At 40.7% G+C, this 25,451-nt stretch overlaps 3 protein-coding genes across 5 annotated transcripts; 1 reads left to right on the top strand and 2 right to left on the bottom strand.

Annotated features, from left to right (window-relative positions):
- The first annotated feature begins 495 nt into the window (after window positions 1-495).
- LOC105927123 (transmembrane protein 43) lies at window positions 496-8,952 on the top strand. Of its 2 annotated transcripts, none has more exons than XM_036151228.1 (13): window positions 496-621; window positions 1,411-1,448; window positions 2,518-2,664; window positions 2,780-2,914; window positions 4,137-4,231; window positions 4,337-4,386; window positions 4,480-4,549; window positions 4,620-4,690; window positions 4,763-4,890; window positions 5,020-5,094; window positions 6,938-7,039; window positions 7,155-7,272; window positions 7,373-8,952. In XM_036151228.1, exons 1-13 carry the CDS (start codon window positions 585-587, stop codon window positions 7,573-7,575), a joined length of 1,269 nt encoding a protein of 422 aa, XP_036007121.1. In that variant the 5' UTR covers window positions 496-584; the 3' UTR covers window positions 7,576-8,952. The 2 variants fall into 2 exon arrangements, with proteins under 2 accessions (XP_036007121.1, XP_021172804.2); XM_021317129.2 differs by lacking the exon at window positions 496-621 and adding an exon at window positions 1,190-1,326.
- LOC105927124 (rho-related GTP-binding protein RhoA-B) lies at window positions 8,953-15,180 on the bottom strand. 2 transcript variants are annotated; one of them, XM_012863741.3, is made up of 5 exons: window positions 15,068-15,180; window positions 13,984-14,141; window positions 12,330-12,450; window positions 11,285-11,415; window positions 8,953-10,222 (listed from the first exon to the last, which is right to left on the bottom strand). In XM_012863741.3, the coding sequence occupies exons 2-5, from the start codon at window positions 14,137-14,139 to the stop codon at window positions 10,049-10,051; spliced, it is 582 nt and encodes a 193-aa protein (XP_012719195.1). In that variant the 5' UTR covers window positions 14,140-14,141; window positions 15,068-15,180; the 3' UTR covers window positions 8,953-10,048. The 2 variants fall into 2 exon arrangements, with proteins under 2 accessions (XP_012719195.1, XP_021172805.1); XM_021317130.2 differs by having other exon boundaries at window positions 13,984-14,150; window positions 15,068-15,171.
- A 5,000-nt stretch (window positions 15,181-20,180) lies between these two features.
- Window positions 20,181-24,821, bottom strand: LOC105927215 (cytokine-inducible SH2-containing protein). The gene is made up of 3 exons (XM_012863860.3): window positions 24,613-24,821; window positions 22,206-22,350; window positions 20,181-21,418 (listed from the first exon to the last, which is right to left on the bottom strand). The coding sequence occupies exons 2-3, from the start codon at window positions 22,342-22,344 to the stop codon at window positions 20,919-20,921; spliced, it is 639 nt and encodes a 212-aa protein (XP_012719314.2). The 5' UTR covers window positions 22,345-22,350; window positions 24,613-24,821; the 3' UTR covers window positions 20,181-20,918.
- Window positions 24,822-25,451: the final 630 nt, after the last annotated feature.

Below are 25,451 nucleotides of genomic sequence, written 5' to 3'. Positions count from 1 at the left end.
TATGTAAAAAAAAAAAACACACAATTTCCTACCTAATGACAAGAAAAACAATCCTAAAAACATATAATTGGTACTTTTAGTGTCATTCTGTTGTGAAGATTCAATGCAATGATGCAAACCAAAAATTGTTATTTCATCTACAGTTAAAGACATTAGTTGGTTTTCAATCATTGTTAGCAAAAGTTATTAATAACCACTGTAGAAGGTCCAAAGACCCACTTATGGCTTTGGAGCTGCAGGTTGCAGACCCCAGCTCTAAAGGCTTTTTTTTAAATTGGGAACTTCTGAGTCCATATTCAGCTTCAGATGGCATCATCTGTGATGATTTTAGGCCAAAACCTCCTCCCATCAGTGAGAGCATTGAAGATGGATCGTCGCTGGGTCTCCCAGCATGACAACGATCCCAAACTCACCGCTCGACCAATGGAGGAGTGGCTCCATAAAAAGCATTTCAAGGTCCTGGTGTGGCGTAGCCAGTATCAAGACCTCAACCCGATAGAAAATTTGCGGAGGGAGTTGAAAGTCTGTGTTGTCCAGCGACAGCCCCAAAACATTGTTGCTAATGAGGAGATCTGCATGGAGGAATGGGTCAAGATACCAGCTACAGCGTCTGCAAACCTGGTAAAGACTTACAGGAAACTTTTGACCTCTGTCATTGCCAACAAAGGTTATGCTACAAAGTATAGAGTCAAACTTTTGTTATTGAACAAATACTTATTTTCCACCATAATTTCAATTATTTAAAAATCATAAAATATGATATCCTGGATTTTCTTCTCGTTTTGTCTCTCATAGTTGAAGTGTACCTATGATGAAAATTATAAACATCTCTCCCCTTTCTAAGTAGAAGAACTTGCATAATCAGTGGCTGACTAAATACTTTTTGGCACATTCCAAAAAAAGTAAAAAACAAAGCAACTTTTTAACTTTTTTTTTAAATGACCATGACCTGGATGACTGAGACTCTTCACCGGCACTGTATAGTCATTAAGTTGTAAAAGTAGAAAGTCATCGTGTTTGTTGGAGCCAGGTAGAATACTACTTGGTGTTATTTTATTTTTTATTTATTTTTTATCATTAAACATGTCAAATTTGTTTCAGGTTTTCTGTTTCTCTTTATATCCAACCGTAAACTAGCTGGGAGTCACTCAGTTTTCCACAAATACTGCATTACCCATGATTCTCGGCGTTGATTAGGTCACCCCGGGATCGCCGTCGTCTGTGCAGTTGTGCTGGTGATCGGCGAGCGGCCTGGGCGGCTCGGCAGTACCTGTTATATCTCTCTGTGACACCGCCTTTCCTGGGCGGCTGTCGGGACACTCCGGGGTGAAGTGAAAGCGAACCCCAGCCAGCGAGCAGCCGTTTCTCTGTACGTCAGTTTGCTAACGTCTTTGTGGTTTCTGCCTGCAGAGTTCACCAAAGTCTTAGAAATGTCTACAGGACAGAAAGTGAGTATTAACATTCACACGGCTTTAGTTTGAGTTCACAGACAGCATTTATTTTGTTTTCTTTTACTGAGACACAGTCTGTTTTATACAGTCTTACAACTATCGCCTCATCCTGCCCCAGTCAGCTGAGTTCAGTAGATATAACTTGTTTCTTTTTTATATCGAGCTCATTGTTAGCCAAGTTTTAATAATATGCGGCTTTAACAGTTTATGGTTGTAATATTGTAGAATTTTAAGGTATTAGGTGAATGATATAAGAAGAACGAGACTTTACATGGAGGAAGTACTAAAGGTGTGTCAGTTCTTCACGCCCACTCAACAACTTTGGACACATTTATCAGTCGGACCTGTTCATTTCCTGTTTGTCTCTACTCCAAATTGTCTGTATAATAGTGCCATTGTTGTAATTGACCCACGTAATTTGGCTGAATTTGATGAATTCCTTTTAACTTCATTGATTCGTTAACAGATGGAGACATGAATGCTAATATCTGGGTATTAATATGTGTGATAAATTGTTCTAAATACATACACGAGCTTGACATCTGTATCTTAATAGTTTGTCTCAAATAATTAAATACAAATTAGATAATTATGTGTCAATAATGACCAGATTTGAATTGCTTGTAGCCGATATATTTATGAGAATAATGTATATTTTATTTGTTTATTTCGTGTTGCCTGTTCTAAAGTCCACCATGAAAGGGTGTCATGGCTTGATTAAAAATGCTCATCGTTTCAACATATAATTGGACGGCTTGTACATTTACTCACCTCTAAACCAACCAAACTGTCTACAATAATTATTGGGCCCGCCCACTCACTGACAGGATCGGTAAAGCTGAGCGATCAAATTAACCCAACAAAGTGATGAAGTAAAATTAATCTTAAAATAATGATGTATATTTTTGTTTAAATATTTTCACAATTCATCCTTTGCTTTAATAAATTAGGTAAACATTTAAATCACCCTTGATTTAATACAAAATTTGACTTGATGTACTTATTTCTTATTGTATTATTAGATTTTCAGTTGTCTTTTTTTTTGTTTGTTTTGTTTTTGTTTTAGTGTTCAGGACCCGACCCTGACCAGCACAGACGTGTGTCTGTTAAGTCTGAACCTGGATTTCTGGAGCGTCTGGGTGCGACAGCAGGAGGAACAGTCGTCGGTGTCGGGTTGTTTTTTCTCTCCATCTATATTCTCTTCACTAATGAGGTGAGAAACGGTTGTTTTCAGATGTCACACGTCGTTGCTGCTGCTGCTTCAGCGCGTGTTCTGCCAAATGTTAATGTCGAAGAGCTTTTCTTGCCGTTCCTGTCTCTCTCTTTAGGGGCGAGCTCTGCAAACAGCCACTTCTCTGGATGAAGGTCTCTCTCAGGTCATATCGCTGGGGCCTTATTCCAGCCTCGACCTGCAGAACAATGACCGTTTAGTTCATCTGTCGGCGCAGCTGCGTACTCTGGAGGTAAGCTGCCTTTTGTTTCCACGCTGCACGCTCGGATATCTTCCTCCCGGTTATTGTGATCCTATGTAAAACCTGGATCAGAGAAAATGATTAAAACAGAAATCTGACTATCCTCCCTCTTTGTGGCGACTATAAGGCAACACAGTTCTGCTGGAACTTGGATGTCAGTCACTTGGACATGCATCATCTGAGAAACCATCACGGGATAATACAGCGCTTCAATCTGTAAACACAAAGATCTTGACAAGCCTGTATGCAAAGAGTTCTTTAAAGTGGTGGCAGTAACGTCAAGCAGCACAACAAACTTGGCATTGCCTTCATGATGAATTCAGACGGTTTAATTAAAGTTCGCATTCATAATTAAATTTAATACATTAAACGTATTACTGATGCTTAATGGCGTCCACTTTAATGTTCATATGTGATTAGCTGTGGCTAGTCTGCTGCTAGGCAGATGTCAATATGGGTTTTTTATTTAGACGTTTATTTAACTAGCATCTGTGATTCTGTTGAGAAAGCATGCTCCATGTTGAGATTGAAAAAGGTGAGTTTTTCATGTTAATAAAATATTTTCTTATGCCTTTTTAATTATTATTTTTTTTTATCCCCATGGTATCGAAAAATGGTATCGAGTATCGAATATTTTCCTGGGGGTCGATGTTGAGTTTGAAATTTTAGTATTGTGACAACCGCACAGGAAGCCTGCAGGTTAAACAATCTGCTCAGATTTCAGAGGGATATGTGGCTTCGCATTTTACCAGATGCCTTTTTAAGAGAGTTGTAAAACGATTTTGGAGCTCCTCCACAAGCCTGGTGGAGGGACAGAAACTCCTTATTGAATGTTTATTTTTATTAACATTCTTACTGCTAATTTTGGTTACTTTTTAGGATTCTAATTTGAAAGATGGCAGATTAAAATAGTGGTAAAGGCTGTTGTCTGCTCATTGTTTCATTTAATGAGATGAGTAACTAGTTTTGCCTGCGGCTCAATAGGAATAGTAACGAATTCAGCAAACTGAGGGGGAAAAATCCCTAACATTTCTTTTTAAAGTTAATGTTTTTTTTTTGTGTGGATTGTTTTTAGTTATTTTTTTATGCTTGTGTGTTTTAACCACTTTTTTTTGTCTTTCGTGCACAATGTGATAATGTTCAAACCCTGTTGGGCATCTTCACCTCAGTCAGCTGAATTATCATGTACTCATGTGTGCCTGTGTCTGCCCAGCCCCTCCATGACCCCAACTACCGGGTGGTGGTTCAGGCTGTGAAGCTCAGAAGGGAGGTGGAGATGTATCAGTGGGTGGAGCACCATGAAAGCAGGTACGTCCGCCACCAACACCCCCCCACCCGCCCACCGCACGTCAGCTCTCAGGGTGAGGAAAAAGGTTTCGATTACAACAAACGTTGCCTCTGACATCGTTTCAGGGACTATAAAGAGAACGGGGAAACCAAAACGGAGACGACCTACACCTACAGTAAGTTCTGTTATGTCAGCGTTCGCCTGTCGTTGTTGTTTTTGCATGGGTGCACCCTGCTGGTGGTCAGACTCTTGGATTTTGTTTCTTTAGACACGGAGTGGAAATCAGAGGTGGTAAACAGTCGTAACTTCGATAAGGAACTCGGCCACCAGAACCCAAGGTACTGACAGGTTTTTGAAGGAGAAACGGGCTGTGGCTGTTTGTGGTTTAACCCACTTGCTGGTTTACAGCGCCATGCCCGTTGAGAGCGTGACGGTGGTCGCCCATGAAGTCCGAGTGGGACCTTTCATTCTGTCCAAAGGTATTTTTGTTTAGTAGTGAAAATGTTGCACAGCGGTGCTGAGCTTCAGTTTAATTGATGTTGCATCCTCAGGCCTGGTGGAGCAGATCAATGACTTTAAGACTCTGAGCCTGGGGGGCTTCACAGCCCTCAATCTGGACCCTTTCCTCTCCGTTCACGACGATTACTTCTATCACACTCAGTTCCCGCTCCGACCCCAGGTGAGCCTCAGGAGTTTGAACTTTTTCCCTTAAGTGTCCGGCGTCCGTCCTTTTCTCTCATGCGTTCCACTCTGTGGCGTTTGTTGATTTGTCTCAGATGTGCGTTTTTATTGTTTTCCACTTCGTCAGGTCGGGGATGTTCGTGTGAGGTTCTCCTTTGCTGGACTGAGTGGTGAGAACACTCGCCTCGGCCCGCCAGTAACTGTAGGTGCTCCAACAATAATCCTGATCATAACAAATTCACTTCTGACTTGTTTTAAACGTCCTTCTGGACACGCATGTGGCCAATTAAATGGGGAGGAAAAAATAGCGAAACTCCACCATAAAGAGATGTTGATTTTGTTTTCTGGGATTTATAAAAGGTTGTGCCAATGCGTCTGTACCCATGAAGCTTTTTCATATGTTCTCATTTATAAACAAATGGATGTATTTTCTTGGTTTGTTACATAATAGACCAACACAAATTACAGATGAAATGGTAGATAATTGTAAATTAGAAGGGATACGATGCATTGTTTCCTGTGTTTTTTTTTTTTTTTTTTCTTTACAAATAATAACATGAACATGTGACATGCAGCTGTTACCATATAAAACAATCTCCTGGGCTTTGAAAAACACAGAGACTTACTTATTTCTGGAATCAGACAAGACTTTTCACATTAGCATCCAGCATATATTAAGATGGTAACTCTGGAGGAGCTGCAGCGATGCAAAGCTCAGGTTGGAGGGTCTGTTCACTGGTAAAGGGAACTAAAAGTAAGTAATATTTTCTTGATATTAATGTATTTTTCCATGATTTAAGCAGGTAAATAAGACTATTTGCCAATGGAATAATATTTTTAAACTTAAAATAGGAACATTTCATCTCCATCTCATTTCAAGGGCAGGATGACTAATTATCTTATTGTAGGGGTAAAAATACTTACTCCATTGGCAAATAGTCTTATTTACCTGCTTAAATTGAGGAAAAATACATTAATTTCAAGAAAATATTACTTACTTTTAGATCCCTTTTTGCAGTGTTGACGGCTCAACACATCTGGCCTTTGTGGGAAACGCAGCAAAAAAGAAAACTATTCTTAATAAAAGCTGTAATTTGTGTTTAGATAGAGCTAAACACAGAGCGATCGACCAGTTAGAGGCTGCAGTAGACTTGAAACGGGAGCAGAGGCTCGCCTTCAAGCTAGACAACAACCCTAAACATGCACCCAGACTCAGAGCTGTAATGCAATGATTAGAATCATGATAAAATGATCTGTAACAAAACGTGAAACTTAAGGTTTACAGAGGCTCTTCGTCCAGTCTGACTGAGCTTAAAGCTTAAAACTGCAGCAAAAGTTGTTCCTGCACAATATTGACTTGAAGTAAAATATTTTGAATTCTGTAAACATGTGAAAACTTCAGCGGGTGTGATAACTTTACTGTAACTGGATCCTTTAGGTCCATCTTGTAGCACATTTGTAATTTCTGGCGTCGCAAGAAATAAATGGAAACCTCTTTTAGGAACTTTAGACCTGGTTGGGTTTGACTCTCAGGATCTCAGAACCCAAACACTAAGAAATCTGCAGATCTGATAGTGAGCATGAATGTAATTGTAAAGCCTTTTGCACTTTTTTGACCTCTCTGTGTTTTCCCCGACACGTCTACATTCCAGTCGTAAGTCCAAACTTTGCATTAATTTGCATTTTGGAGTCTCTGTGGTATTCTCCAGGCCTGAGCTCTGCGTTACTGCCGTAGAGTTAGTATGAAAATATGGAAATCTAGGAAGAAAGGGTACACCCTGAACAGGCCTTGCCTAGAAATCTGTATAAATATAATGTAAAAGACCTTTTTAATTTATCAGGAATTCAGATTTGTATCTTTTAGATAACAGAGTACGTAAGTTAAGAGTATGGAAACTCAAAACTATTATTCAGCTACAGATGTTGGATGGATGTTTGCAATAGAAATGGTGGTAGGAGTTATAATAGATTAAATTCCTTCATGAGCTGATTGTCTTTGGGCTTGTTTCAATGATCGGTGCCGACAGTATCTGAACTGTTTCCAGGTGAGCATTGTAGCCATGCAGAGAGGAGAAAAACTGCTGCCCTTTAAAACCAAGTCTGGAGACTTTCTGGAAATCATCTATCTGGAGGAGCTGACTGCAGAGGTCAGTCTGGATTTACTTCGATTTATTCAGTTTTTAATATTTCCCTCCTGTTTTGTCCCTCATATCCTAACTAATCTAGCTGTTTTTTTTTTTTTTTTTTTCCCTTCATCTGCAGGAAGTGTTTGACAAGGAGCACCAGCACAACAGAATGAAGACGTGGGGGCTACGGGCGGCCGGCTGGGCCCTCATGTTCATCAGTATTCAGCTGACCACACGCATCCTCTACACACTGGGTGAATCAGCGCTCGCCTTAGACGTGCAGCCGCATCTGACAGGAGCTTCTCCCACGTGTGCCTCAGTCACTCATGCTCTCCGTGTTTCGTGTGCTTGCAGTGGATTGGGTGCCTCTCCTCAGGGATCTGGTGTCCGTCGGCCTGAAGATCTTCGCCCTGTGCCTCTCCTGCTCGCTGTCGCTGCTCGTCGTCGGCGTGGGTTGGCTCTTCTACAGACCGCTGGTGGCGGTCGCTCTCGGAGCCCTCGCCCTGCTTCCCGTGTTTCTGGCGCGTTCGGGTCTTCCTCCAAAGAAGAACGAATGACTATCGGAGTGAGGATTTTGACGCGTTTTGAGCGTGGCCTCACCCGTGCAAGCAGAGGTTTCAGACGATGTTGTACGGCTGCTTTCCCCGCAATGAGCCCCAAGCTGCACTCCAACCATCTTCATGTTTCCGCCCAAAGAATCTCCTAGACACCGATGGGAGTTTCTGTTGCCTTCGCCTGTGGTTGCCGTGGCCTTTCAGAGTTTAACGAAGCATTAAAGCACTTCAATCGGCCAAATGAGACACTCAGTACTTTTTATTTTTGGTGTAAATAAAACTCTTCAGGCAGGCGTTGCCTCGGGTGGAGGTGGCTTCATATTTCTGTAATTCATGCGCACATGCGAGAGCAAACCTGAAAGAAATACTACAGGTTTCTTTAGCCATTTTTTATGGTCAAATTTAATACTAATTCCAGACTAAAACTGGCTAATTTCAGTCCATTTTGGCCATTATTTAAATAGCATTTCTGCTAATATCTCTATTAATGTCAGACAAAGCCTGCCTAAACCGCAAACTGCGGATGGATGAATGGACTAATAGATGAATTGGATTGACTGATGGATAATGGATGAATAAATTGACAGACAGGTGGGATGAACAGATGTATGGACAGAAGAATGAATGCATGCATTCATGCAAATTGCTTTTTGAATAGATGGATGAATAAACAGATGCACTGATGAAAGTGTGAATCGAGGGACTGACAGATGGATGGGCGTGGCATGAAATCCAGATCTGGTGGTACTACATATATTTTCCTTACATATCCAGACCTGGAAAAAAAACTTAAAATCCCAGATTCCTCCTAACTGAATCAGTAACCCTATAAAGTGTGTTTTTTGCTGTTACCGCTAGGCTTTAGGAGGATTCAGTGTGTGTTGCTGTTCAACTGCATCATACAGATAATCTGCAGAAACTCGCTGTTTACACTCAGGCCACACTCAATAAGTTTAATTGCTTTCAGGTATGGGATTACATTTAGTTTTATTGATGCATTTATGGAAGTAGGTCAAACAATGCAGCCCGGGTATCTTGTAAAGATGCAGAATAATTTATTTTTTTTACTTTTCTTAAAAAATAAAATAGATGGTAGACAGTTTTCTATTTTTAAAACTCATACAACAGAGGGTTCTTCAAATGAAAAGCTTTATCTATTATCATTCTTGGTAACTTTATTTGTGTTTTTCTTGCGGAGGTTTGACAATCAGGGAATAAATTGGGCCTAAAAGTAAACCTGTCTATACTGCATCTGTTTACTGTATACCTCATTCATTACAAACATGGCTAAGGGTGGGGTGATGGCTGAATGTAAATGATGCATGAAATGTTTTCACCTGTGAACGTTGCATGTTGAATAAATCACCTTTTGACGTCTGATACAAGTCTGAGCGCTTTATTCACACCAACTCTGGCTGCAAGGAGGATAAAAACAGAAACATCAGGCGCTAATTTGTCCACCAGGGAGCACTGACAAGTTTATTTTTTTTCCCCAAACTGTTAACACCATGATTGTTACATATAATTTATATTTGTACTAAGTAGTTCTGGGGCTTATCAAAAAGTTGCTTCCACAGAGATTAGTCCCTAGCCTAAGCGTCAGGCTCCATAGACGAGACAAAAAAAAAAAAAAGCTAAAAAGGAGTGGCTTGTATTGATCGGCGAAGCCCGCCATGTCTCCTGTGTGCACCTCTTGCACTGTGGCTGAGCCAGGACCCCCAGACCAACATTAAAATGAGCATGAAAAGAAAAGAAACAATAAAACTGGCCAACAGTGAAAGTCTTAACCCAAGAAAGGAGAAAAAAAAGAAAGAAAACAAAACCCGCCGTTACATTTCATTTCATTTCTGGTCCTCGTTCAGTGTTTCTCAAGTCAAGCAAATTATCACGATTCTTACAAAGTAATTTATTACACAAAACACTTTGTTTTTCTTTTAGCAAAACCAGTTTCCAGTATAATAATGAGCATGTGATCACAATGCACCAAGGTTTTTTTTTTGTTGTTTTTTTTTTAGTAATAGGAGGCACACTGCTGAGTTTAGACTCGACGTGTGCATCAGTTTGTTGGACTAGTTAAAGGACGACAGGTCACAGTGAGCAGGTACTTCACCCTAGTTGGCTGTGGACACATTCCTCAGATCAGCAGGCAGGGCTTAAGCACTTAGCTGGAGTTGGCAAGTATGACGACAGGTCCCTGGGCTGACCTTTACAATTACATGTGTTTAAGGAGCTTTCGTTATGGCAAATTTTTTTTACTCATGTTAAAAGTACAAAAAAGTATTTTTTTAATAACCTTAAAGTTGAATACTGATGACCTGACTAACTTTGCTTAAGACAAAACAGTAGAAGCATTACAGCTTTAGTAAAAACAGGGGGAGAACAGTCTTTGTGTGTTTATCTGGGGGGGGGGATAGGCTTGACCTAATTCTCCTCCTCCTACCCCCCCCCCTGCAGGAAGCAGTCCTCGAGCCCCAGTTTACAGTACGACGCATTTATTGCTCTTCTTTCCCCGCCTGGCCTGTAGTGCAGCCCTGGTCGCCATCTCGAACACTTCCCTCACGCCATCCTTTGTTTTCGCGGAGCACTCCATGTATCCGAAGGCACTGATCCGGTTGGCCATATCCCGTCCGTCCTCTGGTTTCACGGGTTCCTGCAGAGACGAGGGGGGGGGGGGGGGGGGGGGGCACAGAGGGGCTGTTTTTAGGAAAAATGGCAGCCGAGTTTGGCTCTGTGCAGGACGTAAGAAATAGTCTGGGGACCGAAGCAGCTGATGTTCGGCCTAATTGGTGGGAACCAACCACACTGAGCGCTGTGATGTCGCTCAGATCAATCTCTGCGGCGAGGACACGGTTACTGACCGAAGGAGACTGAAAGTTCGCCATTTTCAATACCGGTAAATAAACTCGGAGGAAACGATGTGCTAAGATGCTATTTTCTATATCGTGTCGACACTGCAAAAACAGAACTTAAAATAAGTAAAATATTCTTAAAATTTGTGTATTTGTCCTTGATTTGAGCAGGTAAATAAGATGATTTGCCAATGGAACAAGATTTTTGACCTTAAAATAGGAACAACTCATCTCCATCATCTTATTTCAAGTGCAGGATGTCTAATTTTAGGGGTCAAAATGCTCATTCCATTGGCAGATGATCTTATTTACCTGCTCAAATCAAGGACAAATACACTAACTCTAAGAACATTTTACTTATTTTTAGATCCGTTTTTGCAGTGGAGGCGCTTTGGCTGTTAAGCGAGACTGTAAAATGCTAGAGAGAGCACGACTTTTGGGAAATAAGAAGACGGCTAAGTTGCTGTTTTAGCCTTTTAGGCCTTGACTTCTTGTCTGTCGAGGAATAGGCTGGATGTGGAAAAGTTGGGCTTCCTGGATTAAGATTAAAAAGCCGTAAACGTGAGCTCTGTAAGAAAAGATTTCCAGGTTCTTAGACACAAGTTGCCTAAGAAAAGAAAATAAGATACTGGAAGTTAAACTTTTGTTTTCCAGAATCTGCTCTCACAGCAGCGTGATGTCGCCCTTTTCTCAGGATATAAGATATTACTGAGAACAGGAAAGTGAGAAAAAAAAAACGTTTTCAGTGCTGTTCTAATTCCCTTTTACATTTTAGTCCTCCAGAAAGTCGATATGCGCACGTCAAATCGGCACGGAAATCGGCCAGACTATTCTGACGCGTCCGTTTCCAGCGAAGACCTTACCTGCTTCATTTTGGCTAGCTCCCTCCGAGTGTGATCATCGTTGCGCAAGTCCTTTTTATTCCCCACCAGTATGATGGGAACGTTGGGGCAGAAGTGTTTCACCTCAGGGGTCCACTTCTCGGGGATGTTCTCTGAGTAAAGGGACAAGAGAGAGAGAGAGAGAGAGAGAGAGAGAGATGGACCAGCAGTCAGAGCAAAGACGTCTGTAACCAGGCAGCATTATCACGACAACTGCAGTCAGAAGAAAGGAAACCCCCTGACAAGTTTTACTCCTGACATAATTAATCCATGTTTCACACGTCACCATTTATTGGACATTTGACATAAAAATATTTGGTCTGCAGAGGAGTTCACGGTATGCTCGGTGAGTCCGATCATCCTCCATCCACCACCAAGCTTAACAGCTGATGGAAGTGTTTCCAAACATCTCTAATCTGCCTACCAGTGCGAAGACCACTGCCGCAGAACTGAGGAGGTTTATTCGGCCATCATTCTTCTAAACCGATGCTGAGCTGCCATATTTTTTGGAGAGAAAAGGCTTTTCTTGGCCACGCTTCCAAGTGGGCCACACCAGCTGAGCCCATTTCTAATTATACTGTCATTAACATTTAACTCGCAAACTGAGGCCTACATAGTTCTTGATGGACCTTGCTGGTTTTATCCATTTCTCTGTTCCCTCCTAAAAAGATCAACGATCAGTGACGCATATCTACTGTACGTCTTTCCATACTCGAAGCCAGATGTTACTCATTTTGTGCGTTTTAGAGACACAGTGTGAAGTCACTGCTATGGTTTCTTTGCTAATTTAAACTTAACCGTGACACTAACAGCAAACAGCACAGTGCACTTATTTTTGCATAAACAAAGTCCTTGATACTAAATAAATGAAATCCACTAATAAAGATTTGAAGACTAGATGGAAAACGTTCCCCAGATGTGAACCGAAGGGACGTTTCTTTCTCCGCTATAGTCTGAGTCGCTTCTAAAAAGACAAGAAGATCATAAAAAGCACAACATTCACATAAATCCTAGTTTTTAAACTTACCAAGACTGTCTGGGCTGTCGATGGAGAAGCACATGAGAATGACATCAGTGTCTGGATAAGAGAGTGGGCGGAGTCGGTCATAGTCCTCTTGACCTGCTGTGTCCCAGAGTGCTAATTCAACCTGCCAAGAGTTTACAGTTATCAGCTCCTCTTATGCATCGCAGCCATGCTGCCATTCACAGGCTCATATTTATTCTGAACGTTACGCATCCTTAATCCCTTCACTCAAAACCTTGTGGTTCCTTCATACAGCTAGCTTTTGACAGAATATGGGATTTTTCCTCTTAAATGGATAAAGGGATGTAAATATGCCATGTTTAACAACATAAATCAACTCTCACCTAAGATCTCAAGTGTCAAACAAAATCTAAACCCGAGTTTATACGGTTAAAATGGGATTTATTGCTTTTAGCGAAAGGTTGAAAATAGGGATGCACCGGGAAATTAAATCAAATGATTCTATGCTCGACCGGCCCTGATCAGCAATTGACCAGGCAAAACTGAAAATCCCCGTCTTTTTTCCAGCCAGTGAACGCACCACGAAGTAGCACTACCGTGTCACGCTGACAACAGTCTTTAGTGAGGAAGTTAAAACTGCGGACAGAAGACGCGGCCGCTTTCAGCGTCAGTGAGGGGTTTAAACATCGAGTAGGGGGAAGTACTTAAAGGCCGTAAAAGAAACTGCTCTCCTTCAGGCCGCAAAAAAACAGAGAGTTAGAAATCAGCTGGGAGTATTACAGCCCAGGCCCTCTGTGTTATTCTTTTGAGAAGTCCAGTTCTGTTTGTTGTGGAACACGTCGGAGCAGGAAATGTCTTTAGCAAATGTCACGGTAAAAGTCTCCACTGGCTCTTCAGGGAATACACACAGCCTGCTGTTTGTAATGCTAACAACAATAATTGTGCTAAATACTGATATAAGAAACAGTTTTAAATGACCCCATAGGGATTTTTTCATTTTTATTTATTTTTTTATAATAGTAAACGGTTCAACTTTAGAGCTGTCAAATAGAATCACCTATCCTCTCAGAAAGACTGCTGTATGGCTGTGGTAAATGAAGAAAGATCCTTTGTTGCCCCACAGTTGGACATTCAGGTGCAAATTAATGGATGATTTGAAAACATAACTTTTCCCCATCCATCCATAAAACATTAAATTGGATGACATTTATTTTCAAAATAATCTTGCAGGGGGAAAAAAATATCTAGGTATTATTTATAAATATTCCATTTCCATAAGATTTTATCTTATCTGTAGATTTTCAGCCATGTAGCGAGAGACAGCTCTGTAACTTCGGGCAGTTTAAAGAAATTGTGTTATTTTACTATTTTGCAGTTATTTTCAGGACAACTGGGAATGAGCTAAAGCTGGTATCGGCGGGTCAAGACTTTGCAACATATCAGATCGGCGCATCTTTACTTAAAAGGGTTACCGTACGTATAACAATCCAATCCACACAACGAAAGTTGCAGAATAGATATTTTCAACGTAAAACTCCGGCCTCTAGTCACACGTATTGATGCGAACACGTGATCGACGTCTCCATTTGTTGGGGACGAGAGAAGTCAGAAGGGATCTATCCGTTATGTCAGCTGCCGAAACCCCGACTTAACGCCGGTTTATCTGAAAGGTGGAAGAGGAAAAACGACCCCTTACCTGTTTGCTGTCGACTTCGATGTCAGCGACGTAGTTCTCGAACACCGTGGGCACGTAGACTTCAGGAAACTGGTCCTTACTGAACACAATGAGCAGGCAGGTCTTCCCACAGGCTCCATCTCCCACAATAACCAGCTTTTTCCTAATCGCTGCCATCGCTAGAAAAATGAGAGCATAAAAAAAAAAAAAAAAAACAATATATGTGATAGTACAGGAGCTTGCTATCTGTCTTTTACAGGGCGGGTCATTTTATTGTGCAACTTCCCAGCCCCGGTGCGCCTGTGATAAGCCGGGGAGCAGCCAGCAGCAGTCTTCAGCTGTGTTGACACAACCCCAAACCCTTCCTAAATCCTACACCCGGGGCTAACAGCCTGACTTTCTGTCACAGCGCAAACACGGCTGTAAACGCTCTGCATCAAACGGATCAGAAATCGTGGGCGTACAAGCGAGCGTCCACAGCCCTTCCGAGAGACTTCCGGTTGATTTTATTTTCTTTTCTTTAGCCAAATAAAGACCTCTCTTCTTTCTCGATTCTACATTTCCGCTGCGCCCAGCCCGACCTCTGAGTCGATCAGTCATCCCGTTTGACCAACTTTACCGCAAACAGATTAAACATATTTCCGTGAATCATTGCGGAGCTATATCACCGGGATAAAAAATCAGTCCGGAGAATTATCTGTTTACAAAAGACCCGATGTTAGCTGCGGAGGCTAACTAGCTACGGCAGGATGTAGCTTAGACGCCAAGTTTTTTTAATTATATTTAAGATTCAGCAGGGCTTGGGGGTGTATACAGTAAATATAAAACATTACACTATTAGTGGTCAGGTCCTATGAACTAAATCGAACACAATTTCCCCTAAAGTCACATAACCCGGCCGGCACGGCTAGCTGGCTAACAGGAGTTAGCTTAGCATAACGGAAGTCGAGACGAGTTTTATCGTTCCGTTAGCTAGGCGGCTAGCATTAGCAAAAAGTCGGTAGACAATGTATGTTAAAAAAAACATACCCAATGAACTATATTGTGAATAAATGACCAAGTGGAACATATATGTATGTTTTGTTAGTAAATAAGACGAACTTACGTAGTGATTGGTTGAAAACCTGTTCTATTGAAGTCAAAGTAGCGCTTTGTTAGCCTCGGTGTCTGCTGCTGCTGCTGGAGGATTACCAGGAGGGAAGTTGGGGGGTGGGGACAACCAGGCTGTACAAAACTGCATGATGGTGATGATTATCATTGTGTCATTGTTATTATCAACAAATACACATAGTCACATCTATCTATCTATCTATCTATCTATCTATCTATCTATCTATCTATCTATCTATCTATCTATCTATCTATCTATCTATCTATCTATCTATCTATCTATCTATCTATCTATCTAATTAATTAATCTCTAATTAATTAATTATTATCTAGAACAGGCTGCTGCTCCCCGGGTTTTAAATTTAGTAGGTCATGTATATATTTCTTTATTTATTTTCCTAACAAGCCAGTCTGCATTGTGCAGCCAGTTCACTTTGTGGATGAATGTGAGACATGTATGTAGTTTGAGGTTTGAAAAAATGAGACACTGATTGTAAAGCGTTATTATTCATACTAAAAATTTGTATGAATAATAAGACAGACAGATAGATGTGTGTGTAAATGGAAGGGGATAGTTATATGACACAACGATGATCAGTTCAATTCAATTCAATTTTATTTATATAGCGGCAATTCATGAAGCATGTCATCTCGAGGCACTTTACAAAGTCAAAATAAATCATATTATACAGATTGGTCAAAAATTTCCTCTGTAAGGGAACCAGTTGATTGCTTCAAAGTCCTGACAAGCAGCATTCACTCCTGGAGAAGTGTAGAGCTACAGGGAGAGTCGTCTGCATTGTCCATGGCTTTGCACCAATCCCTCATACTGAACAAGCATGAAGCGACAGTGAAGAGGAAAAACCACCCATTAACGGGAAGGAAAAACCTCCAGCAGAACCAGGCTCAGTATGAACGGTCATCTGCCTCGACCGACTGGGGGTTAGAGAAGACAGAGCAGAGACACAACAAGAGAAACAAATTAGCACAGAAGCACACATTGATCCAGTAATCTGTTCTACATTAGATGATAATAGCGGGTGATCTGTCTTCTCTGGATGATGTCACAGTTAACAGAATGCCAGACCAGGTGTACCTACTATGAAGAAAAAAAGAGAGAGAACAAAAAGTTAAAAGCTGATATTACAACAGTCGTTTCAATGTAATGCAATGCAAAACTGGAGAATAGTAGAAATCAGTAGAGTTAGAAAAATAGGCCCTGATGTCCTCCAGCAGCCTAAGCCTATAGCAGCATAACTATAGAGGTAGCTCAGGGTAACATGAGCCACTCTAATTATAAGCTTTGTCAAAAAGGAAAGTTTTAAGCTTAGTCTTAAAAGTAGACAGGGTGTCTGCCTCACAGACCAAACTGGGAGTTGGTTCCACAGGAGAGGAGCCTGATAGCTAAAGGATCTGCCTCCCATTCTACTTTTAGAGACTCTAGGAACCACCAGCAGACCTGCAGTCTGAGAGCGAAGCGCTCTGTTAGGAACATACGGGGTAATCAGAGCTCTGATATATGATGGAGCTTGATTATTAAGGGCTTTATACGTTAGAAGAAGAATTTTAAATTCTATTCTTGATTTAACAGGAAGCCAATGAAGGGAAGCTTAAATTGGAGAAATATGATCCCGCTTGTTGATTTTCATCAGAACTCTTGCTGCAGCATTTTGGATCAGCTGAAGGCTTTGAACTGCATTTTGTGGACTTCCTGATAGTAAAGAATTACAATAGTCCAGCCTTGAAGTAACAAATGCATGGACTAGTTTTTCAGCATCACCCCTGGACAGAATGTTTCTAATTTTGGCGATATTCCTGAGGTGAAAAAAGGAAACTCTGGAAACCTGTTTAATATGGGATTTAAATAACATGTCTTGGTCAAAAATAACACCAAGAGTTTTTTACTTTATTACCAGAGGCCAAATTAATGCCATCCAGATTAAGTGATGGATTAAGAAGTTTATCTTTTAAGGACTCTGGTCCAAAGATTACAACTTCTTTGTCTGTTAGGAAAGTCATCCAGCTTTTGATGTCATCAAGACATGACTGCAGTTGAAGTAACTGATTGGATTCATCAGAATTTATGGATAAATATAGCTGGGTGTCATCAGCATAACAGTGGAAATTAATCTCATGCTGTCTGATAATTTTGCCAATCGGAAGCATATATATAGTAAAGAGAACTGGTCCAAGGACTGAACCCTGTGGTACTCCACAGGTGACCCTAGAGGTTGAGGAAGATTTATTATTAACATGAACAAACTGGAATCTTCACCATTATCAAGTCAATTTATTATAGTCTAGTCGTCTTCACTCTTATGTTCCCTTCTCCCCTTCAGAAAAGGAAACATAAGAGAAAAACATACCAGCGGAGTGGAATATGACATTCAGATGACTTGATCTCCATCATCATCTATATGTGCTGTGCAGGGTACACTCTTGACAGGTCACTAGTCCACCGCATAGAGGACCACAGGATAAACAATGATCCACACACACACTCACACACACACACCTACCTGAAGGGCGATCTGGAGAAACCAATAAACTAACAGTCATGTTCTTGGACTCTGGGATAAAACAAGAGTACCCAGAGAGAACCCACAGGCAGAACATGCAAACGTATGTTGGATGATCTGTAATGCTGTGGTAAATGTTTCTCTTGCAAATGTCTTAGGAACCTTGTTAGAGTGCAGGGCATCATTTATCCATTCATCATCTATACCCACTTATCCTTGCAGTATCAGGACATTTTAAATAAAATGACCCCTGCGAGAGAACAAATGAACCATCACTAGGTCTTTTTGCCAAAGTACCACAGAAATATAGAGTAAATAAGAAAGGATTTATCAAAGATCCCTCCTTCTGTATGCCCCAACTTTGTGAAAAATATTAGAAGAGAAGACTCAGTGCCTTCCGATAGGCAGAATGCAGTTGTGGAAGTTAATAATGGTGTGGCACTGGTGATATTGTAAAAAAAAAAAAAAAATACACACACACACACACACACACACACACACACACATATATATATATATATATATATATATATATATATATATATATATATATATATATATATATATATATATATATATATATATATATATATATATATATATCAGAGGCCTAATTTGAATGGTGAATAAATTTAATCAAGTAAAAAGTTAGATTTTCTATGTGAGGTATTACCACTGCAATAAAAACTATTTATTCAATGCACTTTTTGTTTTCTTTTGACAGGTGGGCCAATTAGTATGTGTTTGCTTTTTAACAATTGGTGTTTAAAGTTGTGTCATGACTACAGAGAGCCACATAGAGCACCACAAATTGAACACGTGCGATCGGAAACATTAGTGTCCAAGATTTGCAAAAATAACAACAGTCACAAGACATGTGATAATTTTCATAAACTGTACTCAGTCTCAACAGATTGCATAATTGTAAAAATAAGAAAACCTTTTTTTTTTCTTCGGGCAAATCAAAGTAGGAATAATATTTCTGTCCTCAGTCGGTGCTGCAGCGCACTAATAGCTGCAGCTCTTCCTCTAATCCTGATAAGAGGCTTTCTCAGTGTTGCTCAGCTCCAGCTCGTGGAAACGAGCTCAGATGCATTTCCATGAAAACAATAATGCCTCTCAGTCATCTGAACAGTGAAGTGGTCGCCCATTATAAAGTAAGAAATATTTTTCTTTTCCCTGAAACCCAAGTGATGATGCCCTTCTGAGAATTAATGAAGAAGTCTGTTAAGAGATGTTCTTTTTCAGATTAACTCCTTTGTTAAATTGGCCTTGATGAGATGAGAATGAAAGGAATCGCTGTTCCCTTTCTAAAAAGAAACATATCAGATAGTAGATTTTTTTTTAATCATGAGAACAGGCTGTACTATGTCCTTTATTTGATCTGTAAAAATAATTCACGATTCACTGCTGGTCCTTTTCAGTAACAACATACCATTTATCTTTTTTTTTTTTTTTACATTCATTCATCACAGTAATTGTGTAGTTGAAGATTTAATTAAGGTTTGTCTATTTACTTAAAGTCCTTCGCAAACGTACTGTTAACCCACCAACATGTTCACATTTTGTCAGGTTACAGTCACAAAATGTGTTTAATTGCAATCTTATTTAATTCATCAACAGAACGTATTGAATCATTGAAAAGTGGAAGGAAAAGAACACATTATTTTCAAAAAACTGAAATTTGGGGTATGCATTAGTATTAAGCCCTTGCTGCCTCAACACATTGTAGAACCTCCTTTCATTATGACTGCAGCATTTTGGGGGGTTTGCCGTTTTCTGCTTTGCTCATCTAGAATCTGACATTTTTGCCAATTCTTCTTTTGAAAATAGCCCAGGCTCAGTTTAGATTGGATGGACCCAACTCTGAACACCAATGTTCAAGTTATGCCACAAATTCCTAATTGTATTTATTGAGGTCTGGACTTTTGCTGAGTCATTTCATCACATGAACACGCTTTGATCTAACCTTTGCTTTGCAGCTCAGGCTACACGCCTAGAGTTTTTGTTTTGCTGGAAGGTGAAACTCCACTCCAGTCTCGCGTCTCTTCCAGAATTTTCACTTTATTTTCTTTCATCCATCCTCCCATCTATAGCTTTTATGTCCCTGCGGAAGAAAACCAACCCCACATCGTGATTCTGCCTCCGTCTTATGGATGATATGTTCAGGTTGATCTTTAGTTTTCCGCCACACATTGTGTTCTGCAGCAGGCCAAAAAAAAAGTCCTTTTTGGATCCCATTTTACCAGGACACATTCTTCCACGTTGTTTGCTGCGTCCCCTACATGGTGCACAACAGATTCTCCCACCTGAGCAGTGGATCTCTGCAGCTTTTTCAAATTTACTATGGACCCCTCAATCCTGCTTTAAATCTCTCCAAAACTGTATCCCTTACCTGTCTAATATGTTCCTTGGTCTTCACGGTGCTGTTTGTTAGTTCCCTAACAAACCTCTGACGCCTTGACAGAACAGCTGTATTCATACTGACACACAGCTGGAGTCCAGCTACCGAGTAGGTGGCTTCTACAAACGGTTGCAACAGATTTTATTTCAGAGTATCAGAGCAAAGATGGGTAAATACGTATGCCATAGTTTTCTGATTTTTTATTATTTCTTTAAATTAATTAAATAAAACATCATTTTCCTTCCCCTTCACAATTCTGGACTACATTGTGTAGGTCTTGCACATAGACTCCCAATAAAATGACAAAGGCTTGTGAATAAAATGTTATAAAAATTAGAAAAAGTTCAACGAAATGATCTTGCAAAACAAAGAGCATAACCGACAGAAAACAAGACAGCAATTCTCCTCAGTCCTTAATCTGCTCAGCGTTATGGCACATTTTTACTGCACACCGTACTGCATTAAGAAGAGCACAAACAGGATCAACGCCCATCTTTTTATATTCGTCTCCAATGTAAAAAACAAAAACAACCGGGAAATCCTCAAACTGAAAAGCTCTGATAATTTGTTTTATTGTTTAAAAGTTCAGGTCTGTCCCATTGCAGACCATTTAAAATCCACAGGTTTAAAGTTTTCTGCAGCTTAGAATAAAATATGTCGCCATTCACTGCCTGTTTCACAGTAGCCAAGGTAAACATAAAAAATCGCCTTTAGGAAAAGCTGCTGTGCTGGAGTAAGACTGAGTTCACTTATGTGAGGTAACATTGAGGTTTCTTGTACTTGGACCATCTCTTCCTTCTCCCCCCAGGACGGTGCTCTGCTGATGCACGACCCGACACCGCTCCATGTCCGCAGCGAGCTGCCGTGGATCGCGACCGTGTTCATGTATCTTTGTCCCCCTTGCGTCCACCAGGCCGCGACCTTCATACGAAGAAAGGGTAGCTCCGCAGGAAATGCAGCAGAGGCTTTGGTAGGGGCAGCTGGTCGGTGCAGTTCGTGTGTTTGTTGATGGCGAGCCGCGCCAGGTGCTGCAAAGACGGGAACCCCTGCATGTTGAGCAACGGATGCAGCAGCTGGAGAGGGACTCCGCTGTCTTTAGATACACACTGCGTCGGGTCCGGCTTAGTCTGTGGCCGCACTGACTCCAGGTCCTGCGGCGTCTGGCCCGAGGTGGTGTAATGCTGGACGAGGCTGGGAACGTCTGGGAAAGCTTGTAGTTGAGGCAGGTGAGGGGACGTAGAGTCCAACCAGAAGCAGCCCCTGTTGTACTCTATGCGCACACTGGTGGGTCCGCAGCGGGTCTTCACCGACAGAGCCAGCATGTACTGAGGGTGGCTGCTGTCCCGTACCAGGAATGTTCCCTCCGGCTTGGACTGGAGAACTTCCCGAGCTTGGCTTGCCGAGATAGAACCCCAGTACCACCCTGGGGAATGAAAAAAATAGTTTAGAAACGTCAACATTACAGAGGCAGCATTAAGAATCAGCCCACTCCTCAGCCACCATTTAAATATGGCTTAGGTAACGTGTTGAAAAATGGGTCCCATAAGGGCTTGTTCATGACATACATATTTGGGCTCATGCAGGGCTGGATTTAGGACGATGTGGGGCTCTGGGCAAAAACCAGTTATGGTGCTTTCTTTTACACGAGAAACTCCTAAGAGTCCTAAAGGTCCATTGTGAACATAGCATCGTTTCTAGAAATGTCTTCATCTGCACAAAAAATACCCAGTAGTTTCTATTAACTATGCTACCTGTATGTGGCAATATTACACAGTCACTTAAACACACATAAAGCACGGACTGTGAAACATGTACATTAAGCTTTTATCTTAAAGTTTTGGGGTTGAGGTGAGAAGACACTTTCAGGATAGGGTAAGGTTAGAGTTTAATACTTGATGCTGGGCACCCCTGCTTTCTAAGGAGATACGTCTGGATCCTGGTTGTGTTGTTCCAATTTTTAGAGATGTTCCTACTTGACACCCAGCTGAGAGCTACCTAGTGTGCCCAACTGGTCTTGCCGATATGGGAATTAATTAATTTAGCCCAAATGGGTCCAATATAAGAAGCCTGTCTTCTGCCCTGGCCCATGGTACCAATCCACATGAGCAAACTCCAGATGGGGCCCAAATACAAATGTTTGCTGGGACCCTCGTCTTACGTGACCTAAACGATGTGAGCTGGTCCCTTTGCTATTCCAGGTGCTGATTTACCTGAGGCCTGCAGGTACTGGAAGTTGGTGGTGATGCAGAGGAGGTCCTGTGCTGGGTTCCAGGCTGGAGGCAAAGGTTGTGGGTAACAGGACCTCTGCGGTTCCTCATGACGCAAAACGGACGCTGCACGGGCAACCATTACTGTCTGACAGTGGGTAAGAGCAGGAAACGTAAGGTTAGTATCAAGACACACACCTTTCACATGTGAGTTATTGCTTTACAGGCCTATTTTCAATCATCAAAGACTTGGCTAGCATTGGTACTAAGAGTCATTGCTGAATCATTCTGTAATTGCTCTAGGAAAAGGGTTTCTTAAAGCTTCTAACCCAGCCAACCATACTGTTGGAGACTGGTGATACCTGGCAGTGGTTAGATAAAGGAAGAAACATGTTTAAAGGGCCAGTACAAACATCCCTATCAGGTATGATTACCTTTCTCTATATACATGTTTTATCTCTAGAAACTCTGAGATAACAACATCTCCTGTTAGTAGTAGACGTGAAATGTCTTCTTGTTTCTAGAAACCATCTCCAGACCATCTCAACCCTTTGTTTGAAAAAGAAAAAAAATACTTTAATTAGCAGTAGACGCTAAAATATTACTAAATAATTTAAGACGTGCTTCTCTGAAGTCTGACAAAAACAAAACTATTTTTAACAAACGTCTATAAATGAGACAAAAACAAGCAAGGGCATAATTTTGTAAATGCACACTCATCAACGGTATGAATGTCAAATCAATTTCTTGACTTTTAATCAAGAATTTTAATCACCCTTTTTTTTCAGGGTGATGAAATTGTGCAACGTATTACTTATTTAAAACATGCATGCACAAGTTTGAATCTATTGTGTATTAAAAGTACTCATACAGGCTCTAATATACGTAGGCCTAACCTTTAAACATGGTACCTACACATTTAATGAGATTGAGGTCTCGGCTGTTTCGGAAGCTTAATGTTAGTCAGCCTTGAAGCTGACTAACATTAAGCATTATTCATTATTCATTATTATGAAGCATTATTCATTAAGACAACACTTTTGATTTGTGCTTGGGATAATTTCCCAGTTTGAACAGCCAGTTGTGTTCACGTTTCAACCATGTTTTCAGCCGTCTGACCCAAACCGTCCCTCTCAGATGGGAGATGAGTTATTTGGGATGTCCAAGAAGAACCCAAGAATCATTTAAGACTCACAGATCAGTTGCATTTATCTGGTGTTAGTTGTTAGTAAAGAAAATCCTTATCAGATTTCAGGCACTGATTATTTGTTACTTGAAACTCCTGCTTGAGGTGCAGCTTCTGTTTTCTGTGAAATTAACTTCTTATCTGGGGTCTGCCCGTTTTCTAAGATTCATCTTAACCCAGCCCGTATTTCCCGTGTGAGCCTACCATAAACTGAAAGATGTAGGATCACATCCACAGTGAAAGACATCTGCAGGACTCAGAGGCGACCGGCAATTAAGCAAGTCCCTGTGACAAAATTTACCCCATCAAACCTGACTGAAATTTAAATTTAAAACCGTCTGTAAAAAAATCATCTTTATGGTCAGACAAGAAAAAGATTTAGCTATTTGGTCCATATGAGAAGAAGTATTCAAAGGACTCGAGATGAGCCTTTCAAACCAACTGTCAAGCATGGGGTTGGTAGCACGACGCTGATGGTCTGTTTGCTGGCAATGCTAGTACAGGATTTTACAAAATGGATAGGATGATGAAGAAGAAGCTGCACCCAAAAGCTTTGATTTCATCTTTAGATGCTGATAACAAGGACGCAGGGACGTGCTCCAACAGGGCAACGATCAATCTGTAGATCACGACTGGTTTTAGTGTGGCTAAAGAAGGCTGACAATAATAATAATAACCCTCACCCTCACCCGAAGACCCATTTTAGACCATGCTTAAAAGTGGAGTCTGTGCCCAGAAAACAAGCCAATTTACAAAAACTATACAGTTTAGTGCAAATATTAGCGTCTAAATACTTGAAATTCTATTTAAAATTCTGACATGGGTTTTTTTATTTTTTTTAAAACCAATAGATTCAAATCTGTGCAATCAGCTCTTATTTCCTGAAATAACCGAAGCTGTATCTGAAGTTGTTTTTTAACACTGGTTCAGATAAATGATCAAAGCCCCGCATTTTCATGCCATGAAAGGATGAGTTTATGTCAATTTCTGGTTGGCACTACAAGAAAAGAAGAAGAAGGGGGAAAAATCAAAGGTCTACAACCTTAAAATTACCTTCATAGTTATAGCGCATTATCATCAGAGACAGAGAGCGCAACAATAATATTAAATAGTTTGATCAAGTTAATGAATTGTTTTCTGGAATCCACATGATCATAATAAATATCAGTAACTATATGCATAACATTCTAATTATTACTGAAGCTATGATTGAAACAAACTTACCTGAAATCAGGGGAAAGGAAATGGGAAAGTATTTCAACCATTAAAAAAACGGAATCCAGTGAATTAATGTTTCAGCGCTCCCAGTATAGTCTGAGGAGGTAAAGGTCCCTTCTGTCCTCTTTTTAAGTGAGAGCACAGCTGCAGAGAGAGCTCCGGGGAGAGTGCTGCTGCACAGAGTCAGACGGCAGCTCGGTTCAGCTGCAGGTTCCCGGGAATCCGTTTCCAGGAAAGGTTTAGTGTTTCAGCGCCCGCAGTCACACACAGAGAGGCTGCAGCCAGCGGATCGAGGCGGTGCGTCAAGCCCACACCAGCATTCCCACGCAGCTTCCTGCGCAGCTGTCAACATAAGGTCCGGAGAAAACCTGCTGTCAGAGCGCCAAGCGTGCCATAAACCCACTAAAGTAATACATCAATTAAATAATGCCTGGCGTGTGTTACGATCATGTGGGGGTTTATTTGGTGTAATTTTTTATCGTGTATTTTATTTATTTATGTATTTATTTTATTATTTCTTGGTGCACGTGATTCAGTGCGCAACCTGTGGCTCTGGAGCCGCAAGTGGTTCTTTGGACTTTCCACAGTGGCTCTTAATAACTTTGGCTACAAATTGTATTTTTAATACGGTATTTAAATGTCATAAATAAAATAAATAAATAAATGCAGGTTTTAGCAGTTTTTTCTTGGAACAATTGCTTTTAATTTTCACAACAGAATGATGCTAGAAGTATATTTAAATCTCAATCAATATTTTTTCATTATGTTGGAAACTATATATATATATATATATATATATATATATATATATATATATATATATATATATTTTTTTTTTTTTACAA

The sequence above is a fragment of the Fundulus heteroclitus genome, chromosome 20 (genome assembly GCF_011125445.2).
Source record: "Fundulus heteroclitus isolate FHET01 chromosome 20, MU-UCD_Fhet_4.1, whole genome shotgun sequence".
Taxonomy (NCBI): domain Eukaryota; kingdom Metazoa; phylum Chordata; class Actinopteri; order Cyprinodontiformes; family Fundulidae; genus Fundulus; species Fundulus heteroclitus.
This window is presented reverse-complemented; position numbering and strand designations above follow the sequence as displayed.